Source organism: Vicugna pacos, chromosome 4 (genome assembly GCF_048564905.1).
Source record: "Vicugna pacos chromosome 4, VicPac4, whole genome shotgun sequence".
In the NCBI taxonomy this organism is placed as follows: Eukaryota; Metazoa; Chordata; class Mammalia; order Artiodactyla; family Camelidae; genus Vicugna; species Vicugna pacos.
The window spans coordinates 55,598,351-55,622,412 of NC_132990.1; the positions used below are offsets into that span (position 1 = coordinate 55,598,351).

Below are 24,062 nucleotides of genomic sequence, written 5' to 3' on the forward strand. Positions count from 1 at the left end.
CATTTACACAGAGTTTTGCAATTGCCTCCCTTCTCGGAGCTGTAAATGCTGGGAAGGGAGACACTTGTTTGTGTTGGTCTCATTTTTCACTGTATCGCTAGTGCTTATTTAGCCCTGCACCTGGCAGAGTATTCAATACATTTCTGTTGAATGAATGAGAGTATTTCCTTCTACCTGAAATATCTTCTTCCTTACCTTCCATCTACCCCTGTCCCAGCTGGTGAAATCTTACACACTTACCATGCATTTATTAATTCAACAAGTTAGAATGAAGCCCTTTTCTAATTCCAGGCACTATTTTAGGCACTGAAGACTTAGTGATGAATTAGACAGTTAAATACCTCTGCCTTCTGGGAGCTGATGCTCTGCCGATGGAGACAGATAATAAACAGATAAATGAGTAAAATATATATTGTGTTATTGAGCGTAAGTGCTGAAAGAAACAAATAAAGCAAGAAAGATGGATAAGGCACATCAGATAGAGCATTTTAGATGGGGTGACCAGGGAAGGCTGCATTGAGAAGGTGACTTTTAAGTGACGACTTAAAGCAAGTTGGGGAGCTGACAGTAGCCGTGCTGCTCTCTGGGGAAGGAACCTTCCAAGCAGACAGAAGTGCAGAGGCCCCAGTGTGAGTGTGCCAGAGTGTTTGAGGGACAGACCGGAGACCAAAGGAGAGTGAGATCAAATACTCAGAATATCACTGCCTTAATCTGATCCCTGGGCTTCCTCCTCAAAGTTTTTTTTCTGCTCTGATGCTGTGAATTTACCAGAAAGGGCTGTGAAAGTTTCTCTTCTTAGCGGTGACCTGTGACCCAGGGCTGCAGCAGTGCCGGCGGGGAAGGCTGCCGTGCTGGCGAGGGTTCCGTTGCTGCTTTGGAGGTTGGTGAGGCGCGTGCTTAGGCGTTCCTTTGGCAAGCACTGCCTCTCTCTCAGGGCGTTTCGCCTTTTCCTCGTTAGGACTGGGGAGGCAGTGGGAAAGTGGGACACCACTGTCATCAACCTTAGGGGCCAGGCTTCCCACAGTTCACCTTTCCTGTGGTCTAGTCTTCGTCCGTGCAGCTGGAGACATTATAAACATTCTTCGACTCTCAGCCACTATCAAGAGTTACCACTTTGAAGACAGACTGCTGCTCTCGGCTTGTTTCTCTCTCCCCAGCCGGTGCCTTTGTTCCAGAAACTTGCTGGCCAGTACGGTTGTAGCTGATCACGTGTTGTACCTACTTGTGTTGGGTTAGGTTGGGTTTCACCGCCATTAGTGTGCTGGCCCCATGGCTCCATCCTTGTGTGACACAGCTCTTTGTGGGGAATTGGGTCCCATCCTGGCTGGGATGACTGGACTTGCCTTGCTGGCACCCCACACAGGAAGTGGGAGGCCTCCTCTGGGCAGGGTTCCACTGTGAGTGGAGTGCAGATCTGGGGCTCTCTGCAGGCTATATTTAGCCACACCAGAAGCCTCTGCTAGGCTGTCGTGTTTTCCTTTTGGTGTGACTCACTAATGGCAGCACACTCTGTGGAAAGGGGCTATAAATTGTAAATTGATATGAGGTAATAATTGGAAAAATGATCAGACTCCATTTTTATTCCCCTCTGGGGAAAACACGTGTCAGGAATCGCTAAGGCAGAAGGCAATGGAGAGATTTTTCAGCCAGCTTTCCAGTTTTAGTGCTGCAGTGCTTCCATCCTGATTAGAGAGGAGAGAAGCCAAATTCGGCAGGAGGCGGCCAGCAGACCTCGTATCTGCTTGCCACCCTTTGCTCCAAAAAGCCTTGCCGCAGAGAGTTGCCATGGCAGCGGGAGGCAATTTAATGGCAAAGGCTCATCTCTGGAGCAGCACGCTGCTGGTACTCCAGCCTTCCCCTTTCTGGCCTTCAACCCAAGAGGCTGGTCATACCAGGGCATCGCTGTGCCATGGCCATTTGAAAGCATGTTGTCTAATGGAGGAGAGCTGTAAGATGCTCCCCAGTCTAAGGACTCCATCTTCCATCGCCTGCCTCTCCTTGGTGCATAGCCCTTTGATGTCCCATCCTGTAGTCCACCTTCTCAAATCATTTGCAGTTCCTTAGATATACTCTTTCATGCTTCTGTGCTTTTACAAATGTAGTTTCCTCTGCCTAGAATGTTCCCTTCTCCATCTGTCTGGAAAATTCCTACTGGTTTTCAAAATGCAGCTTATCTCCTGCCTCCTGCTCCATGGTACTTCTTCTAACACCATATCCTCTGTGCAGAATTACACTATTTCCTCTGCCACCCAAGCCTTGCCATATATCACATGATTTTGAAATTGACTCTATTTTTGTCTTTTCTTCTCTAGACCCTAAGTTACTTGCATTCAAAAGCTATTGTGTGTGTGTGTGTGTGTGTGTGTGTGTGTGTGTTTTATATCCCCAGGGATCAGCCCAGGAGTGGGCACATAGTAAACACTTACAGTGTTTGTTGAATGAATGAAGTATTTTAATATCAGTCTGTTTAATTCTTGTCATAGGGGTGCAGAGGACCAACACTGTCATGTCCTGGTAGGGCTTTGTCTGTTCTGGGGTCCCAGAGGATTGACCCGACTTAATCAGCTGATTTGATTGCTCTGTAACTCACTTTCCACAGCATTTATTCTTACTTTCCCATTTGAATTGGAATAGCGGTGGTGGAAAGAGCAACACTTGGGAGTCAGTCTCCCCAGGGCTCCAGTCAGTGTGGCCCAACTGAGAAGTCACCCTTCCCCCTTGTTGAATTAGGATGTGTAAGGACAGCACCCAACATGCTTTGTGGCCCAAAGTAAGTTTTTGGTAAATCTTGCTGTCTTTGCCCTGTCTTCTATGAGGAAAGTGATGGCAAAATAGAAGTTTGAACTAGGTTTGAACCTTCTCTGGCATCTTTATCTGCATCAGATCCTTCAGTGTTCATCTTGCTCTGTGCACTGCTGTGAAAATCACCCCTTTCTGTGCCACTTGATCCTTTTCCTGAGCTTCCCTGTGCCCCTTACTTTGCCTCATAGCCCCATTATTATCTTTGGTGCATCTGTCCCTTTGAGCTCACTGTGTAGATAGATATTTTATTTGGATATCTCTCCTTTCCTGCCTTTTTGGGGATACCTTGCTATGATATTACAAGAATTTCAGTTTAAAATGAATTTATCTTTTTCTCTCCGATAATTCCCAGACACCACTTCGACTGTAATGTAGATTTACATGTCTTTCCTACTGTCTTCTATAATGTTTGCATTGCAGTTTGATCTGAGCATTTTTCTCCCTTCCCTGTAACTTTTAAGTTCAAAGCTTGCTTAGGCTGCTTTACAATTCTCTCTGCAAATGTGTTCTTCTCTGTATCATGTGATCATGCTGTGTGCATGCTGTATAGGCCAGTGCCTGCAGGTGTCTGGGCTGTTTCGTTTGTGGAGTATTTTTCTGTCTTCTCATTCGCACTTTTGCTATTTTAGTCACTTCCAGCTCCTCTAAAGAATGGGAAGCTTACCCAAAGCTGTTTTCAAGTTATTACTAATTCTGGTAAAAGATTCACTGAGGACAGCAGTGATAATTTTCTTTTAACTTAGGTTTGTAGATTACCTATGACAGTGGTTCTCTACCCTGAAAGGATGGAGGCATAGGAGCCAAGGCGTGTAATTAGAGTTGCCTGAGATGCTTTCTCAAAATCCATGTGCCCCATCCCTGTCCCACCCATTTTGCCCAGTGGTAGAGTGGAAGTTGTCTGTTTTAAGAAATCTTTCTAGAATATTTTATTTATCACTTTATTACAAAAAAAATTTTTTTTGTGAGGGAGTAATTAGGTTTACTTATTTGTTTTATTTTTAGAGGAGGTCTTGGAGATTGAACCCAGGACCTTGTATGTGCTAAGCATGCGCTCTACCACTTGAGCTATATTATCCTCCCTTTCTAGAATATTTTATAGCTTTTTACCCGGTGTCTCTTGCCCCCTCTTAGTTGAAAAACACTCATTTGTTGATTTGCTAGTTACAAAAATCTGGTCTGCCAGTATCATGCTTATTTGAGAGTTGGTTATTTGTTACATTTCCAAAAAATAAAATTTCCACATATAGTTCATTTTGTTTGAAACTAATGTAAGGATTTATTTATCAGGTCATTTTTCAAATCAAAAGGTAAGGAAATGCAGTTTTAATGAATCCTAAATTTGTTGAATATATGCACTTTTCCTGTCCTTTAAATATTCAGTTAAATACCAGTTAGTTAAAATATAATTACTTATAGACATGTTGCTGTGGATTGGATGAACTTCAGAATGCTGGAAGCAATATTCACAGTTAATACAGAACAGTTAAAATGATTAATGGTATTTGTGGGAAATATTTTGAGAATAGAGCAGATTGGAGATAGAGTGAAATTCAGAATCAGAAAGATTAGGTTTGAATTTGTACCTCTGGCACCTACCTACTAGCTCTTTTGGGCCATGTAGTTAGTCCCTTGGGGTCTCAGTTTTGTCCTCTGTGGAAGGTTGAGGCCTCTGTCTCATAAGGTTGTTGTGAGGATCAAATAAAGTCATTAATGTGACAGTTCCCAGCACCAAGACATTCAGTTTAAGTATTAAGTGAATCTAAATCTAACGCATATACATCATTTTAAACCTTGTGTGTGTATGTGCACATGTGTTAAGTGAATATGGGAAATGAGTAGGGAATTAAGTTTACTGTGTTCTTAGATTTTGGAGGAGGGTGACTTCTGAGTTTAATGGTGTGAATATATGTGAGTATTCCAGAGGATACTGTTTAAAATTATTTTTTTGGTTCTATTGAACCAAGAGTCTTTCAAACCATATACACAGGATTGAAAAAAAAGTGCAATATTAATTCTACAGTGTTGCAGTCATTGCAGAATTTTTCTTTCCTTCTTACATTGTTTTCCTTGTGCTAGATCAGTTCTGGAGACCCACTTAGTTCTTACCAAGGCTAATGCCTGAACAGTGATGAATACACCTACACAGATTTTCCTTCCAAATGAAAGCTAAATACTAATATTGAAGTCCTGTTTTATGCCCTTATCAGGAAATGTTGAATTTAGTGCCTTACTGTGAAATGTAAAATTTGTGGAAGGCAAGTAGTTTTCTTAATGATATGAGTCACTGAATATATATACTACATGTTAGATGCTTTATGTACATTATCAATGATATTACAAGAAACTACAGAATATAAATATATAAAATATATATTTATATGATTAATGATTTATAATTTATATATAATATTTATATAATATACTATTCTATATAATTTATATAATATACATTTGTAAAATTTATATGTAGTATTTATATAATTTATATTTATAATATTATTTACATATTATATATTACATATATACATATATAAAAATATAAAGTATGCAGCTTTACAGGTAAGGAAACTGAGGCTCAGAAGGATAAATACATTCCCCAAGGTCAGAGAACTATTAAGAAAGAGAACCAGAAAGCAAGCTCAGATTACTCTAACTAACCCAGCTGTGGTATGAGCTGCCTAGTCACTAGGGTGAATCAAGGGAGTGTGCTTTAAGGTATAAAAAAAAGTTGGAAATAAAGCAGAGGGCACTTCTGGCCTTTGGGGGAGAAGAAGCTTACAGGACAATCAGATAAGGCATCTGTTCTCAGGAAGCTGGAAAAGGCGCTGTCATTGATTCATCCTGGCCCAGCTGGCTGCAAGACCCTGGAAACCTCTGGCAGTCTCTCTTTTTCCCCAAGCTCTCTCTTTTTTTTTTTTGTTGACTGTTACAAGATTCTCCAGATATTTCTGAAGGCATTGCTTATTGCTTAGAACTGTACACTTAACCCCTCTACCCCAGTTCTACTGTCCAACCCCTCACCCCCAAAGCAGACACAGAAACACACCACAGGGTTGTTGTGAGGATGAATGAGTTCATACGTGTAAGGGGTTTAACACAGTGTCTGCTACATAGTAAGTACTCAATAAATGTTGACTACCATTATTTTTATCGTTAACAGAATTAGTATTAGTGGTGGTGGTTGTAGTGGTAGATGATTCAGTGGTTCTAGGACACCTTCCTCAAGGACCAGCGTGTTTCCTGCCCAGGCGCTGGTTTTGTGAAGTTCATTGCACAGAGTCCCAGACGTGGGCATGCTCAGTAAGATGTACAGGACAGACGGAGAGAGGGTCAGTAAGGGAATGATTGTTTCCACACCAAGTTTGCCCGAAAGTTTTCTCTGGGCCCTAGTTCCTTGTTATCAGTCACAGAAACCGACCACGAGTCCACTTCCAGACCACATCTTTCTGCTTATTTCTTTTCTTTCCTTTTATCTGTGTAGAACATTAATAGTATTGGAGTAACTAACAGGGCTACAAAAATTTATTTTTTTTAATTTGGTGGTTTGTAGCTTATACTTGGCCTTCATGCTGGGTTCCTGGTCCCCAGCTCCACTGAAGGGTTCAGTGGTTACTCTACCTGCAAAGGCCTCCCTGGTCCCTTGTTACGCACTCCCCCAACGTTTTTTTTCTGTTTAATATTTTTTCTGGTATCCCTGTATATTGTTCATTTCAGCACATGTATTGACTTTAGCTTTTTGCTTTTAACGTTTCTTACCTAATTCTTGTGTTCGGTTATGTTTCCTGATTTGAACTATGTTTTGTATAGCAACAGAATTTAACAATGTGGAAAAAACTATTGGAAGATACATTACTTCATAAAACTTTCCACAGACCCAGCAGAATAGAACCCAGGACTGGAGGTTCTTTAACTCTTACCTTAGGAGAAGGTATTCCTACTTGTCCTCTCTCCCTTGATCCATAACATTAGATTTCGATTATCTTAGTTAAGAGTGTTTGGTCCTTACTTTTTTGAGTGGGGCAAATGATAACACCTGCAATCTTTGTCATCTCTTCTATTTTATAACATTAAAAAAGGCTTTAGTGTAATTTCTAATCTTCTCTTTCTTAAAAATATAAATGTACAGGAAACAAAGGATAATTTGGGATTTGGGGATTATTTTGATTATATGAAATGGACTTCTTAATAAACAATATTTATTGTACTTCTCTCAATTCAAAAGGAATTTGCATTTGTTCCAGAAAATAAAATACTAAAAAGTAGAAGAAAAAAATTAAAATCATTTAATTTTTACACCCAGAAATGACTGTAGTTAAACTGTTGCTGTATTTCCCTCTAGTCTACATTCAACTTTCAGTTTTATGTAATTTTATAATGCATTTTTACAATTATATATTCATTAGCTCAAGTTTATATGTTCTTTAAAAATTTTTTTACTAACACTATAATATTCAGATGAATCAATGAAACAAAATAGGGAGCATAAACCCATGTCCTCTTGCATAGAAGAGTGGCAACACGCAGTGGAAGAAGAGGAAATAATATTTTAAAGACAGCACTAGGGCAGGTGGTTAATTACTTAGAAAATTAACATAACATCTTTTCCCTCTTTTCCATACACCAAAATATATCTATGAAACATTTGATATGGGAATGGGGAGCTACTTCTTGAAGAACAGAAAAGTAGTCAACTAATCACAAAAATAAAACAGAATAGATTTGATGACAAAAATAGAAAACTATTCCAAAAAGAGAGTTGGCAGGTCATGAAAAGTACTTGTATTAACAAAAATTTCCCTTAATACTCAAAGTGAGTAGCAGAACACCTCAATTTTTTAAATACGCAGAAGATACCAAAAATTCAAAAATACAAATAAACAATGTATGAAGTAATGTTTAAGCTCATCAAAAATACAACTAAAACAGTAAGATACTATTTTTTACCCACTAGAATTTTTTCTTTTCTTTTTTAAATTGAGGTATTATTGACCTGCAACACTATATTAGTTCTGGGTGCTCAACATAGAGATTTCATACTTCTATACATTACAAAACGAACACCATAACAAGTAGTTACCATCTATCACTATACAAAGGTGTTACAGTAATATTGACCATATTCCCCATGCTGTATATACATTTCATTCCTGTGGCTCATTTATTTTAGTAGCTGGAAGTTTGTACCTCTTCGTCTCCCTCACTTATTTTATTTATTCCCCTCCTTCCCCAACCCCTCTGGAAAGCACCTGTTTGTTCTCTGTATCTGTGAGTATTTTCTGTTTTGTTGTTGTTCAGTTGTTTTCTTTTTTAGTTTCCACATATAAGTGAAATCATATGGTATTTGTCTTTCTCTGTCTGACTTATTTCACTTAACATAATACCCTCTAGGTCCATCCATGTTGTTACAAATGGCAAGATTTTATTCTTTCTATGGCTGAGTAATATTCCATTGTGTGTGCATATATGTGTGTGTGTATGTGTACATGTACACACTATATCTTTTATTTATTCATTTAATGATGGGCACTTAAGTTGTGTCCATATCTTGGCTATTGTGAATAATGCTGTAATGAACATAGGGGTGCATATATCTTTTTGAATTAGTGTTTCTGTTTTGTTTCGGTTTTTTTTTGGAAAAATACCCATAAGTGGAATTGCTGGATCATATGGTAGTTCTTTTTTAAATTTTTTGAGGACCCTCTATACTATTTTCTAGTTTCAGACTGTTGTGGTCAGAAAACATGCTTGATATGATTTCAGTCTTACGTTTACTGAGATTTGTTTCATGGTCGAGCATGTGGTCTATCCTAGAGAATGTTCTATTGCACTTGAAAAGAATGTGTATTCTGCTGCTTTTAGGTAGAATGTTCTATGTATACCTACTAAGTCCATTTCATTTAATTTGTCTTTTAAAGCCAATGTTTCCTTACTGATTTTCTGTCTGGATGATCTGTCCATTTATATAAGTGGGTGTTAAAGTCCTCTACTGTTACTGTGTTACTGTCAATTTTCCCCTTTATATACTAATATTTGCTTACATATTTAAGTGCTCTTATGTTGGGTACATATATATTTACAGTAATATCTGCTTTTTGAATTGATCCTTTGATCGTTATGTAATATCTTTCTTTGTCTCTTGTTACAGTCTTTGTTTCTAAAGTTTGTTTTGTCTAATATAAGCATTACTGCCCCAGCCTTCTTTTTGTTTCCATTTACATGGACTACCTTTTTCTATTTCTTCACTTTCAGTCTGTGTGTGTCTTTAGTTCTGAAGTGTGTCTCTTGTAGACATCATATATATGGGATTTTTTTTTATTCATACAGCCACTCAATGTCTTATGATTAGAGAATTTAGTCCACTTATATTTAAATAATTATTGACAGGTGTATGCTTATTGCCATTTTGTTAACTGTTTTCTGGTTGTTTTTGTAGTTGTATTTTGTTGCTTCTTCCTTTGCCCTCTTCCCTTATGATTTGATGACTATTTTTATTTTATGTTTGGATTCCTTTCTCTTGTGTGTGTGTATCTATTATAGATTATTGATTTGTAGTTATGAGGTTTATATGTAACAACCTATATTTACACATGATTATTTTAAGTTGATGATCTCTTAGGTTCAAAGACATTCTAACTACCCATCTTAATCCCACACCCCCAGCAATGTTTAATGTTTTTGGTGGGTGAGCCTTGGTCCTGTCGCAGTGGCAGCAGGTCTCAGACAGTCCAGACAATCCAGGGTTTAATGCTGACCTGCTGTTGGGCAAGGCTGTGTCCTGGCATGGGTGGCTGCACAGTTTGGTCAGTCGTTGGGCTGGTGCCAGCCCACTGGTGGATGGTATTGGATCCTAGGGTGGCTCTCTGTGGTGCATGGAGCTGGTGTTGGTCCAATGCATGGTAGGGTTGAGTCCTCACTTGCTGAAGTGGGTCCCACTCAGGCTTACTTCAAATTACTGTCTCTGCACTGGGTTTGGGAGCACATGAGATTTTGTGTATGTTGTTTAAGAGTGGTGTCTGTTTCCTACAGCCCTCTGACTCTCCTTTCCTCTATACAAACCTTGGTGGCCTTCAAAGCCAGATGTTGTAGGGGCTTGTCTTCCAGGTACAGGGTCTCTGAGATAGGGGCCTAGTATGGGTCTCAAATCCTTCTCTCCTTAGGGAGAACCTCTGCAATTGTGATTTTCCTCCCATTTGTGGGTCACCTACCCAGGGGTATGGATCTTGCCTGTACCTGTACTTCGTCCATGCCCCCCTACTCATCTCACTGTGATTCCTTCTTTGTCTTTAGCTGTGGAAAATCTTTTCTGCTATTCTTCAGGTTATTCTCATCAATAGTTGCTCTGTAAATAGTTGTAATTTTAGTGTGTCCATGGGAGGAGGTAAGCTCAGGATCTTCCTTCTCTGCTGTCTTGGCCACACCTTGTGTGTGTGTGTGTGTGTGTGTGTGTATTCATTTTTATAATTATATACTTTATCTGCATCTATTGAGATGGTTGTGTGATTTTTGTACTCTCTTTTGTTGATGTGGTGTATCACATTGATTGATAGTGTATGAGCTATCCTTGTGTCCCTGGGATGAATCCAACTTGATCATAGTGTATGTTCTTTTATATGCATTGTGGGATTTGGTTTGCTAGTATTTTGTTGAGAATTTTTTCATCTATGTTCATCAAAGAAATTGGCTTGCAATTTTCTTTTTTGGTAGTGTCTTTGTCTGGTTTTGGTATCAGGGTGACGATGACTTCATAGAATGAGTTTGAGAGTGTTTCCGCCTCTTCAGTCTTTTGGAAGAGTTTGGAAAGGATTGGTATAAATTCTTTGTATGTTTGGTAGAATTCCCCAGTAAAGCCATCTGGTCCTAGACTTTTGTTTGCAGGAAATTTTTTTTTATTACTGATTCTGTTTTACTTCTAGTGATCAGTCTGTTCAAATTATCTATTTCTTCTTGATTCAGTTTTGGTGGTCTGTATGTTTCTTCTAGGTTGTCCAATTTGTTGCCATATAGTTGTTCATACTCTTTTTTTCCTTTTTCATATTTTCTTTAGTGTCGGTTATAATTTCTCCTCTTTAATTTCGTATTTTGTTTGTGTCCTCTCTCTTTGCTTCTTGGTGAACCTGGCCAGAAGTTTCTTGATTTTGTTTACTCTTTCAAAAAAACAAGCTCTTGGTTTGATTAATTTTTCTATAGTCTTTTTAGTCTCTATTTTGTTTATTTCCTCCCTGATCGTTATGTAATTATACACTTCATATATGATTATATAATCATTAACTAAAGTTTATGTATAAAATATAATTCATGTTATATAACAGCATTCCAGTAATTTTTTGGTACAACTTTGTCAAAACAATTTAAAAATTAATTATTAAAAAAACTAAAATACATAATTTCTGATTATAAAATACACATAGATCATGAATAATGTGAGTCCTATAATTCCTCAATTCCCACTGTTAATATATTTGTAAGCAATTTTTTTTAAAATTCATGTATGAGTAGATTGGTGAAATATTTGTTCATCTGTGATTAATTTGTGATGGAATACGGAATACGATGTTCTTTGCTCTTAGGCTTATTCAAATATGCAGTGAACCAGACTATGTTTTGTGAAATAATATTTCAATATTTTTCTTCATGCTTTAGGTATGTATTCTTTTTGGATCCATGCAATCTGGACTTGATAAACCGGAAAATTAAGTCTGTAGCACTGTGTGTCGCAGCATGTCCAAGACAAGAACTGAAAACCCTAAGTGATGTTCAGAAGTTTGCAGAGATAAATGGTGAGACATTAGGCCATCCGAGTACATACCCTAATCACTTACTTTCACTATTAAATAATATGTTTGCCTTTCAATATAAATTTGTCATAGTGTTAAATAAATAATCAAAGAATCTTAGAAGAAGAGAAGTGAAAGTACTTTTGAAGTTCTTGATACAGAATATTACAGTCACCTAGGGAGCTCGTTGAAACTCCAGATTCCTGGGCCACACCCAGGGAAATTCTAATTCAGTAAGGCTTTGGGCTCTGGAAATGTGTTTTTTGGTTTTTTTTTTGGTTTTTTTTTTAACGAATGTTTCAGGTGATTTTGATGTAGCCTGTTTGAGTATTTGGGAATTATTAGACTACTCTATGTGAAATGTTGGGTTTTTCTTCCTCTTTCTAAGTGTAAGTTAACAATATTTCAATTAGTCTATTTTATTTTTACCCTTGGATAACAGTATAATATGTATCTATTATTAGAAATTTGAAAAGTGAAGAAAAAATAATGAAGAGGTTAAAACCAAAATTCCACCATTTTTTAATGTGTTGGTGTATATATAATTTTGTGTCTTGCTTTTTTAATTAAATATTATGTCTTAACCATTTCTGTAAGAAATAATTTTTTAGACACTTTGAGGTTAAACATGTGGGAATTAGCTGAGAAAACAAGCACAGTCCATTTCCTGAGCTCTAGTACTTTCTCTTGGGTTGCTGATCTCCAGGTGCTTTCCTCAGCTCCAAATGACTCACATCAGTTCTCTTCAGAGAATTTTTTTTTTTAAATCGCTCTTCGTAGAGGGCTGCATACTGATAGTCCTTCAAGCCTGTATTTTTCCATGAGGTTTTGTGTTTGTATTTTGTGTGTAAGAATCCTCGGAGCTGTCTCAGCCCTGCCCAAAGTCACAGGCTAGTTCTAGCCTTGGAATAAGGGCTGACTCGGGCCTCCACCTGGTGTAACTGCTGGCTGGGTGGAGAAACAGCCTGGGGCATAGCGATACACACACCTGCATGGCTCCAGAGGGTTTCAGATGTGGGTGCTAGCCTTCTGAGAGCAGAAGGACTGCAGCTTCCAGACTGGTAGTTTTCCTGTTCCATCGCTGTGTGCCCTCAGCATAAGATAGTGGGAAGAGCATGGGATTGATTCGGATCTGAATTCTGATTCTGCCTCTGTCATTGAGTGGCTCTGTAATGAGGGACAGAAAGTGTAGCTTCTCTGAGCCTAGATTTCCTCATTTGAAAAAAAATGTAGATTTAAAATAATGCCCCTCTCTTAGGTTGTTGTGAGGATTAAATGAAATGATGAATGAATACTGGGCACTTGGTGGGCACTGAATAAAGAGGTGCCAGCTACTCTTTGAGATCTCATTTTCTAGCCTCACAAGATGGTATCCTCACATGTGTTGATTTGCTGAGTCTGATACCAGAACTATCAGCTCTGTTGTTATTAAGTTTCTTAGGGAGGAGTGAGTTATTCCTTAAGGGTTTTCCTAAAATATTAGACAACGTGAGCATACACAGTGTACTTTGGGACGTGGTATCATTGAGTGGTTAAGATTATGGGCTCTGGAGACAGATTATCTGGGTTTAAGTGTTGGTCATACTGCTCAGCAGCCGTGAGACCCTGTGCAAGTTGTTTTATCTCTCCATACTTCAATTCCCCAGCTATGAAACAGGGATAATATTTGTACCTAAACTACCTCGAAGACTTGTTACGAGCAGTTAATGCATAAAAAATGATTAGAACAGTGTTTGACAAGTAAAAGTTGTTCCAAAAAAGAAGTGTTGACCGCTGCTGTTATGTTGTTGTTGTTGTTATTTTTTCTACCAATGAACTGTAATACCCTTTCCGCCTCCAGTCTCTTTCTAACTTCTAGCTCCCTTTCTAACTAATTAGCTCCCATATTAATATTCTTACAGCTTCAATCCTGTTAGTCTCTTCCTCAGAAATCAGTGGTAAAAAAAAAAATCTATATGTCTTACTCTGGCATTCAGAATTATTATCTAGTAAGGAGCTCCCTCCTAACATGTTCTCTTGGACCTACTGGATGTAAGTCTTGGTCCGTTGAACCTGACATGTCATCAGGAGGACCAGAAGAGAGCTAGTTCCTTGTCGGCTGCATTGCCTGCGGTGATGCTCCTTTGGGAAGAAATGCCCCTTGTTGTCCCGCTTTCATGCTTTGTTTCAAGGCCCCTGTCCTTGTAAGTGAGTGTGATACTGAGTATAGCCTATTAAGATCCTGTTAAGAAGACCCTTCTGATGAGTTTTGCAGCTTTGTTTTACCCATCATGTCTTGTACAAAGTAGGTATTCAAGAATATTAATGAATAAACATTAATTCAGAAAGGCAGAACTTTTGGATTTGTTCCTGGCTACAAAGGCACGCTTAGACTTTTGAGGCAGTTGTTTGCAAAATAAGTTAACGGATTAGGCATTTTAAAAAAATAATAATAACAGCATCAAGAAGCACAGCAAAGGGGGATGGAGAAGATAATAATTTTAAAAGGCAAGTAGAAAATTACAAAATTATGTTAGAGAGGGAGCCTTTGGTGCAGGGGCCTAAACACCTTAATTTTAACAGCAACCTGAAGTGGAAATTTCTGAGTTTCTCAAAAGAATCTATACTGTTCTTTAGATTGGTAACTTAAAACTGGTGGTACAAATTGATTTGGAAGCAGATGATTTTTATTTGTTATCTATGTCCATTTGTTGTTACAGCCATATTTCTGTTAGAAAATACACAGCTCTTTGACTTCAAATATATGGATCTCAATCATTAATTTCAAAGAGGAGTATCTTTAAGAGATAATTTAGGTTTAAGTGGGAAATTTCCAAATCTGTAAGAGAATTAAAAGTCCATGAAAGAGCCATCCTGCATGAGCAAACTGTAAAGCTCCCAGAAGAAAACATAAGGGAAAACTTCTTGACTTTGGATTTGGCACTAATTTGTTGAACATGAACCAAAAGAATAGGCAACAAAAGAAAAACTAGATAAATTGGACTCATCAAAATTTAAAACTTCTGTGCCTCAAAGGTACAATCAACAGAGTGAAAGGCAACCCATGGAATGGGAGAGAATATTTGCAGTCTTGTGTCTCTGATAAGGGGTTGATACCCAGAGTATATGAAGAACTCTTACAACTCAACAACAAGAAAAAAAACATACAGCCTGATTTAAAAATTAGGGAAAGGACTTGAGTAGACCTTTATCCAAAGATGTATGGATGGTCAGTAACAAGAATGTGAAAAGATGCTGAAAATCACTGATCAGAAGGGAACTGCAAATTAAAACCACAGTGAGGTACCACCTCACACTCATTGGGATGGCTACTGTAAAAACAGCAACAACAAAACCCAGAAAATAACAAATGTTGGTGAGGATATGGAGAAATTGGAATCCTTGTGCACTGTTGGTACGAGTGTAAAATGGTGTATCTGCTATGGAAAACAGTATGAGTTTTCTCAAAAAATTTTAAATGGAATTACCACAGAGGATTTTTGGGGCAGTGAAAGTACTTTGTATGATACTATAATAATGGACATGTTATTTTGTATTTGTCCATGCCCATAGAATGTACAGCACCAAGAGTGAACCCTGATGTAAACTGTGGACTTTGGGTGATTATGATGTGTCAGTGTAGGTTTATCAGTTGTATCAAACCTACCACTCTGGTGGGAGAATGTTGACAATGGGGGAGGCTATGCATATTTGGTGAGTATGAGGTATGTGGGGGGATCTCTGTACCTTCCTCTCAGTTTTTCTGTGAACCTAAAAGTGCTCTAAAAAAATTAAATCTTTGAAGAAAATTTGATTGCTATTTGAACCATAAATCCCACTTTTAAGCATATACCCAAAAGAAAAAGGATTTCAAAGAGATATTTGCACACTCACGCTCACTGCAGCAATATTTTGCCAACAGATGGACGAAACCTAAATGTCCATTGACAGATGAATGGATAAAGAAAATGTGGTAGATACATACAATGGAATATTAGTCAGTCTTAAAAAATAAGGAAATCCTCTCATATGCTATAAAATGGATGAACCTTGAGGACATTATGCGAGGTGAAGTAAGCCAGTAACAAAAAGACAAATGCTGCATGATTATACTTACATGAGGTATCTAAAGTGGTCAGACTCCGTAAATGTAGAATGGTGGTTGCTAGAGGTTGAGGGGAGGGGGAAATGGGAAAATGGTGTTTAGTGGATATAGAGTTTCAGTTTTGGAAGATGAAAAATTTCTAGAGATCTGTTGCACAATAATGTGTATATAGTTAACACTACTGAACACTTAAAAATGGTTAAGATGGTATATTTTACGTTACGTGTTTTTATCACTTTTTTTAAAATAAGGAAATTCTGACAAATGCCACAATATGGATAGACATTGAAGACATTATGCTAAATGAAACAAGCCAGTCACAAAAGGACAAATACTTTATGATTCCCTTATATGAGATACTTAGAGTAATCCAGTTCACAGAGACAGAAAGCAGAATGGTGGTTGCCAGGGGCTGTGGAGTGAGAGAAATGGGAAATTACTGTTTTATATGTAAAGAGTTTCAGTTTTGCAAGATGAAGAGATCTGGATATGGATGATGGTGATGGTCGCACAACATTGTTAACGTGCTTAATGCTTAACAAAATTTTTATTTTGTGTATTTTACCACAATTTACAAGTTCCTGAAAGAGAAGAAATAGAAAACAAACTTATGGTTATCAAGGGGGGAAGAGGGTTGGCAGGGATAAATTGAGAGTTCAAGATTTGCAGATACAAACTACTATATATAAAGTAGATAAACAAGTTTATACTGTATAGTGCAGGAAACTATATTCAATATCTTGTAGTCACCTATAATGAAAAGGAATATATGTATGTACATGTATGACTGAAGCATTATGCTGTACACCAGAAATTGACACAACATTGTAACTGACTTTACTTCAATTAAAAAAAAATTTCCTGAAAGAGAAAGATCCTGTTTTGGGTAGTCACGTTTTAAATGATCATTTAAACCTTACTTTAAAATGCAAGGTAAAATAGCATTTTTCTTACCAGGATGAAAAGATAATATAAATCGTTCTCAGAGTTTTAAGTTTCCATGACAACATTTGAAAGTACTTTTTAGCACTTAACCATCCATTCGTGTGAACTTTTATTACCTCTGCAAATTGTTTAAAATCTTTATAAGGGAAAGCTCTTGGTTCTTGTAGTAATGTAAGAGATGCATTTATTAGAAAAAAATAATATTTCCTCAATTCTTTGTTTCTTTTAGACAAGAAAGAGGAATTTTCTTGGACACTTAAGTTTGTGGGGTGCTTCTGTCAAGTATGTCTGACTAGAATAGAAGGGTTGGAGGAAATAGCTGGAAATTAGATTGGTTATGTGGAGATGCTGCCATATTACAAAGAGCTTTGAAAGGCAGAAGACTTCAGATGAATGTAAAAGTCTAAATTCTAGTTCATGGATCGAGTGGTAGGTTTACAAATGTGCATTTTATTATTATGGTTCATAGTTTATATATGACACAAAAATCATAAATATATGATGTAGAGAATAAAACAATTTAACAATTGCCTTTAAAGAGTTAGAGTCGCCAGATACCATAAGCACTCAGTATGAAACTTCTTTGGCTCTTTGTTTATTGTCTGGCTGCAGTAGTGCATGAGTTTCCTAGGGGCAGGATCATGCTCTATTCATCTCTGACTATCCAAGCCTGAATGTAGGACCTCACATAGCAGCTATTCATGTTTTTTGAAAGAATGATAGACTGAATTTCCCTCTTCATCTCTATTGCCACTTAATAATTTCTCATTCTCTCAACACATTTTATCGTTTGCTCAATTCTGCATCCATGTGAGTTACCACCAGCAGGTAAATTGTTTAGCGTCTGTCTGACTAGAGTTGCTGTGAAATCAGTTCTCTTTATTCATCTCTAAATAATTCATCTTCCTCACTCATTTATCTCTCTTACACACACTCTCCAAGTGATTATTCATGCCTTTTCTTCTCTTAAGCTCTCTTGTTCTTCCTGTTTCCTAACCTTATGCCCTACAGAGAAAACTGAAACCATCTGGTGAGAGCTCCCATCTGAGTTCTTATTTTCAGCAGAGCATGAATCCACCAATTTTCCTGCCCTCCAGCTTCTGATTAACAGATTTCTTTCCTCCTTTATTATCATTTCTGAAAGCTCAAATAATATATACATTGTTAGGGGAAAAGGAATCACTCTCCCTCTGATGCTCACTTGAGCTTTACATGAGACCTTCGTCTCAGCCCAGCTAGACCACGATAGGTGGTAAAGTGAAGGGAGGATAAAGTCTGCTCAGATAATTCTTCCTCTCCTCTCCCCTCTCCCTAATTCTGGCTCTACTAATCATCTCTGGCCCATAGTCCAGTCTACACTGTACTCCACTGTCCCTGTGTTCAGCATGGGCATCTGTGTCTGTACAGTTAAGTCAGACTTGAGCCCTGCATTTTGTTTCAGCATATCATGTATTGGTGCACTTTGTGCCGTGCACTGTGGCAGATGCTTTTCATGTGGTTATATTCTTTGCACGTGCAGTCTACATTCTAAACAGAAGTTTAGAAATGAGAATCCCCTGTAAGTTGCGGGCTGACTGTGTGTTTTCAGTTGGTATTAATATTTTACATGGAATTCCTTATTATCTTTTGTATTACTCTTATCAAAGTATAACATGCTGTATATTTTGTTTTCTGTAACACAGTAGTACAATGGCAGAGATCTTATTTTCCTTTTGTATGTGTCCCATTTATAGTGTGTGAAAAAGCACCCCCATTTAAGAGTGCTCCTTCAGTGTGCTGTATTTTGTATAAATTCTGAGAGCTTTATGACAGCCATTTGGACCAGGTTCACATTTTAAGTAGAGCCATACATTTTGGTGCTTTCTCAGTGGTCACTGATGAAAACCTTGAAAGACTGTGTGATCCATCCAGATAAAATATGTGAATACTAATAAGGCTTTTGATTATTGTTATCTAGTTGTGAGGTTTAGAGTCAGTATGAATAGACGATCAGATTATTACCGTCTTTCTTACCAGTCAGTAACACTGTAACCTAATCCACAGAGTTAATATGGATTCTTTTTGGCCACAGTGAATCAGAAGATTGGACTTGACATCATTTATAAATGAATGAAATGAACAACCCTAGCAACTGGTTTAATTGCCTCTAAGGCAGAGACCAGCAAGGGAAACCTGATTGTTAAAAAAGGAAGTAAAAAATCCTTAAATTTGTTGATGGAATTTTAAGTACTTCCTTTAGTCAACAAATAATTAATTAGTTCTCATTAAGTATGTGCCAGAGAGACAAAAACAAGATGTAGTTTCCATGTTTTAGGAGCTTGCATTAGAGTAGATGGTCCAACTACTCTTTGTCCTCCACAGTACCTAGTGGAAGTCTTGTACATAGATGTCCAGAGTTAATTCACTCAGCAAATACTTGCTGTGTGCCCAGTATGTGCCAGTAGTGGTTGATAGATGATGTCATATCTCCAACCGATTAGTGTTGCTTCTTGAGAATTGCCAATATGTCCATGCTATTCATTGGTTACTGGAAATTGAAATTGGAAAATTGTCTTGCTGTCTTCTGACATATAAATGTATAATGCTTTCCTAATTGAAGAGAAAGGGATTAAGTTCATTGAACTTAACATAGCATTGTAATTTGTTTTTTCATAATGAAAACTTCTGCACTGAAAGATTTTCTTTTTTATTAACTACAGTCTTCTAAAGCATGCTTGTTAAGGAATCTTTTTCCCTTAACTTTAGTGTATCCTACAAATTTTACTGTGGTAGCAAGTTAAACAAAATTTTAAAACAAGATTCAGCCCCCAACTTACCAACTCTTTGTTTCAAATAATTTGATGTTTTAGACCAGTGGTGCTTGACTAAGGGCAATTTTGCACCTGCCATTGATGCCTGTACACCACCAGGACATTTTGTAGTATCTGGAGACATTTTCGATGGTCACGACTGGGTGAGGGGTTACAGGGAGCTGCTGGCATCTAGTGGATAAAGACCAGAGGTGCTGCTAAACATCCTGCAGACAGCCCCCTACAGCCAAGAATTGCCTAACCCAGAATGTCAATGCCACAGTTTAGAAATTTTGTTTTAGATAGTATATTTTGTAGTGAATAGTGAAAATTATATAAACATTATATATAACATGAACACCAAAATATGAGATTAAAAATAAGTCTTTCTTTTTCTTTTTAAATCAGGTTGTCTGTTTTATTCAACAGATGGCTTTTGAGTACTGTCTGTGTGCCAGGAGTTAGGAGTTCTTGATATTTTGAAGACATATGGTCCCAGTTCTCAAAGAGCTCACATTCTAAAAATAGAGATGATATGTAAACTAAAAATTTGCATGATAATATGCTAAGTTTTATAACAGAGCTAAGCAAAAATTAGTTTGCCTTGGGTGCATCAGAGAAGACTTGATGGAGGAGATGAAGCTTGAGTAGTTTGTTGAAATTCTGCTCAAACTTTGAACATTCACTCAGATGCTAATTAAGAAAGGACAGCCCAAGAAGAGGGGACAGCATATGAAAAAGCCTGGAAGCTTGTTAAACAGGAAGAATTGTAGGTAGTTTATTATATGAGGCTGTAGTTTTCGGGAGAGACCTGCTTTAAGAGGGCCTTGAAGCCAAGGAGTTTGGAATTTGTCCTGAGGGCTGGGGTGTGATACAACTAATGACCAGTTTTCAGAAATCATTCTGATGGTTGTATACAGCATGGAGGTGAGAAACCCTTCGGGAGGGTAGTTTAACTGACCCAAAAAGAGGTCATGATGGTCTGAAATAAAACAGAGAAGTCTGATTGTCAGGACTTGGTATGTTGAATGTCTTGAATCCTGTGGGAAGACTGTGGGTAGATAAAGAAGGTAGAAGATGACTTCCACGCTTCATCTTGGGGATTTCATGGATGGTGGAGCCATTAACCAGGGTAGAATAAACATGGGAGGGGGCAGAGCAGATTTGGAGAGTGAGTGATGAAATTTATTTTTAAACGTGTTATTTTTGCAGTATCTGTGGAACATATGGTTTTTGAACTTAATTGAATACATGTCTGATTATGATTATTAGGAATGACACAGAAGAAGTATTGTGACCTAGGAGTAAAGAATTCTAAGTTTGCCAGTGTTGGCTTTTAAGGCCTTGGAAGTATGACTTACTTTTTCATCTGTAATATTTTGAGCATGGTGATGGAAACATACCTTTTAGGGGAGTTGTTATAAGTGACATTGAGCAAAAGAATAAATAATTGACTATTATAAGGCATTTGAAATATTACGTAGTTAAACATTCTGGGGGCTATAGCAATCGTTTACCAAGATAAATGTTTTTATACCCAAGTTAGGTTCCTAAGATCACTCATTTTGATGGCATTTGAATAACACTGGCTGAGTTGCATGGATTGCCTCTGGTGTGGTTTAGATAAGCTTTTGTTGTTTGTTTTAGACTTTTCATTACTCTAGCATGGTTTTTCTCTGCTTTTTGTATTTGAAGAAAACCATTGTCTTGCTGTTTATAACCAAACATCGTGGGCTAAATATTGTTTATACTGCTACTATTACAAAGATAAAATAGATACTGCCTTAAAAGTGTTCACAGAAAATGCATTAGCTAATAAACATGAAAAGAAAAACGATTGTAAAACATTGGCCATTTCTGGGTTGTTTTAATGTTCTTCACTGAGGATTCTCTGTCCATCAACCCTTTGAACAGGAAGCAATATAAGGCTTCTTCTGATTGTTACTACTAACACATTGTAAAGATCTTTTCCCTTTAATCTGTTTAGTACAGGATCTATTTAGTACTGGCCTCTGTCCCAGAATACCATCAGAGTTAAGGCTATTATCCTTTCATTGAGCATTATCCTGGGAAAGTCTTTATAAAATTGAACTCTATTGCACCTGCTGACCTCCTTTTATAAATGAAAAAAGGGTGGGGATGGAGATTATGTTCACTGAATTCAGATGGACCAGTGTGTTTGACAGAATGGACACAAAATGCTTTAGTTAGGGCCTTTTATATTGTGCAAATCGATTCCATCTTGGACTCTGAAAGAAGTAAGTTGACAATTCAGATCAGGAAGTTGATGAGCACGTTGGGTGCTCTGCAGTTACTGGCACCGTTGCTGTTTTTTCACGAGCAATTCTATAATGGGACTCCCCGCCATTACAGAATTAATCTAAAATGTTTCTTGCCATTGCTGTCATGTTTTCTCTAGAAGTGCTATAAATAGAATCTAGTGGCATTATCTTTAAACATGAAAGACTGATTTTACAAGAGTTACATATTAAATATTCATGCTTTACTTAAAAAATTAAGTCATTAAAATGGAAGAGAATGATCAAAAACAGTTTCAGAAACTTAGTTTCTTACTGGGTCTATCTTAAGCTAAAGAACCTTGAGGAACAGTGCCATGTAACTTTCAAATATCTCTTTAAATTTTACACTGTCAAATTACTTGAATAATTTTTATATTAAATAGATGCTACATGTATTTACGTAAACATGCTATTGAGACCCACATATTCAAATACTTAGCAAGTCGGTTTCTGGTTTTGGGGCAGCATTACTGAATTAAATGCAGGTTTGTGGTTTTCTAAAAGTTCTTTCGAGTCAAGGGACAAGATGTAAATGAAATAAAATCTCCCAGTTTTGTTGTCCCAACAAATATTTTTTCTGTATTCCCTTCTAGTTCCTTCTCACATCCTCACATGATGTTTCCATAATTAATTCAATGTTAAAGTCTGCCTCCTCATTATATTTTAAACATTTTCCATGGTGGTACAATGTAAGAGCTCATTATTGCTATAATAAAATGCAAAGCTATTCTACTTATTTTTAATAATAGAGTATTTGACCACATTAGCAACCTACTAAGAACTTCATTTAATGAAATACAGTTTACATGATATAATATAGTAGGTCTCAGCAAAATCAGAACTAAAGCCTATCTCTTTGGTTAATATCTATTGTACAATGAACCTTATAGTATTCTAGTTGCTATATTACAAAGTTAGCAGGTCAGTTAAGTAAGTCGTATCAAGGATTTGGTGTACTGTATCCATCTGAATTTTGTATATTATTTAGATATCTATTAGCCATGTAGTCAGAGAATAACCAATCTAGGGTTGAATTTATACTGTTATAAACTATCTGAAAACTGGGAATCTTCTGATCAATTTACTGATTTTATCAGTTTGTTCAGTTTATTACAGTTGCTGTTTCTTGCCTTTTAAGTAAGAATAAAGTAATGTATTATCTGAATGCATATGTTCTATATGCAATAATGTTAAATATTTGGTAATGGAAAGCATAGGAAAGAGAGATGGCATGTGTCGTGGAAGGTGGGTTTTGTAGTCAAAGAGATCTAGGGTTTAATCCCAACTCTACTGCTCATCCTGGACAAGCTATTTGCCTTATCTCTTAACTTCTATTTTCTCCTCTATAAAGTACACTTAATAATGCCTGCCTAATAGAGTTATAGGAAATGATATAGTAAACAGGTAGGATGAGAGAGAGGCTCACCCCACCAGTGACTTTCTAAGAGTTCCCTGTGTGATCGGAGGAGGGTCAGTCCTACACCCATCCCAACCCTCCCCTCGGAATGAAAAGCTTGTGTGAGGAACAGAACCAGCCTCAGATGGCCTGCTGTCAGCCTATCCCTCAGAAGCCCTGGGTCTGGCAAAAACTCTTGGTTTCTTCAAGAAGAGAATTTTATCATGTTTCTTTTTTTCCTCTGTTTGGAGACATTCCTAGACACAGTTCGGTCAGTTACAATGGAAAATGGACTCTTTAATGAAAAAAAAATGTGTGTATATATGTCATCTTGTACAGAGCCTGACATTTGGCACTCAATATAGGTAATTCTGGTATTTACTGTTATTACCTTTAATATTATTAATTAACATTTGTACCTAAGTTACCAGAGAAGAATCTATTTCAAATGATTGAGGACTGATACTATAGACCAAGTCAGACCTTTATTAATTCTATAATGTTTGAAAGTTCATGCTTGTGTATGTTAACTCAATATTAACCTATAAAATAAAATTGAATTTATTCAGACTCTGTTCTGGTGGCTAACATATAGCTTTTCTTTCCACAGGCTCAGCACTATGCAGCTATGACCTAAAGCCTTCTGAATATACTACGTCTTCAAAAGCTTCTGTTCTTTGCCCCAAACTACCTGTTCCAGCGAGGTAAATTTTATTGTATTTTGTTAACTTGTGACTTTTGTTTTTGTAGATAGATTTTAAATTGTTTATGTTATTCTGAGAGAAGTCACCTGTTGCCCAAGTCCGGTACTTTTACAACAGAATTTTTAAAGTAGTAATAGAAAGACAATGTGAATTTCCTATCATTTTAAAACACACGCATGTGCACAGACACAGGCAAACAACTTTCCTTATTCTCAGATATTTTAAATTTCTCTTAGGGGCTCACTTATTTTTAATGCCATAATTTTTA

At 37.2% G+C, this 24,062-nt stretch overlaps 1 protein-coding gene across 4 annotated transcripts in view; it reads left to right on the plus strand.

Annotated features, from left to right (window-relative positions):
- SLC44A1 (solute carrier family 44 member 1) overlaps window positions 1–24,062 on the plus strand; it is a 172,193-nt gene that overhangs the window by 75,477 nt on the left and 72,654 nt on the right. For all 4 annotated transcript variants that reach the window (XM_072959868.1, XM_072959870.1, XM_072959869.1 and 1 more), the window contains exons 4-5: window positions 11,443–11,579; window positions 23,701–23,794. In XM_072959868.1, coding sequence (XP_072815969.1) covers window positions 11,443–11,579; window positions 23,701–23,794 — 231 coding nt within the window. The remainder of the gene's footprint in view (window positions 1–11,442; window positions 11,580–23,700; window positions 23,795–24,062) is intronic.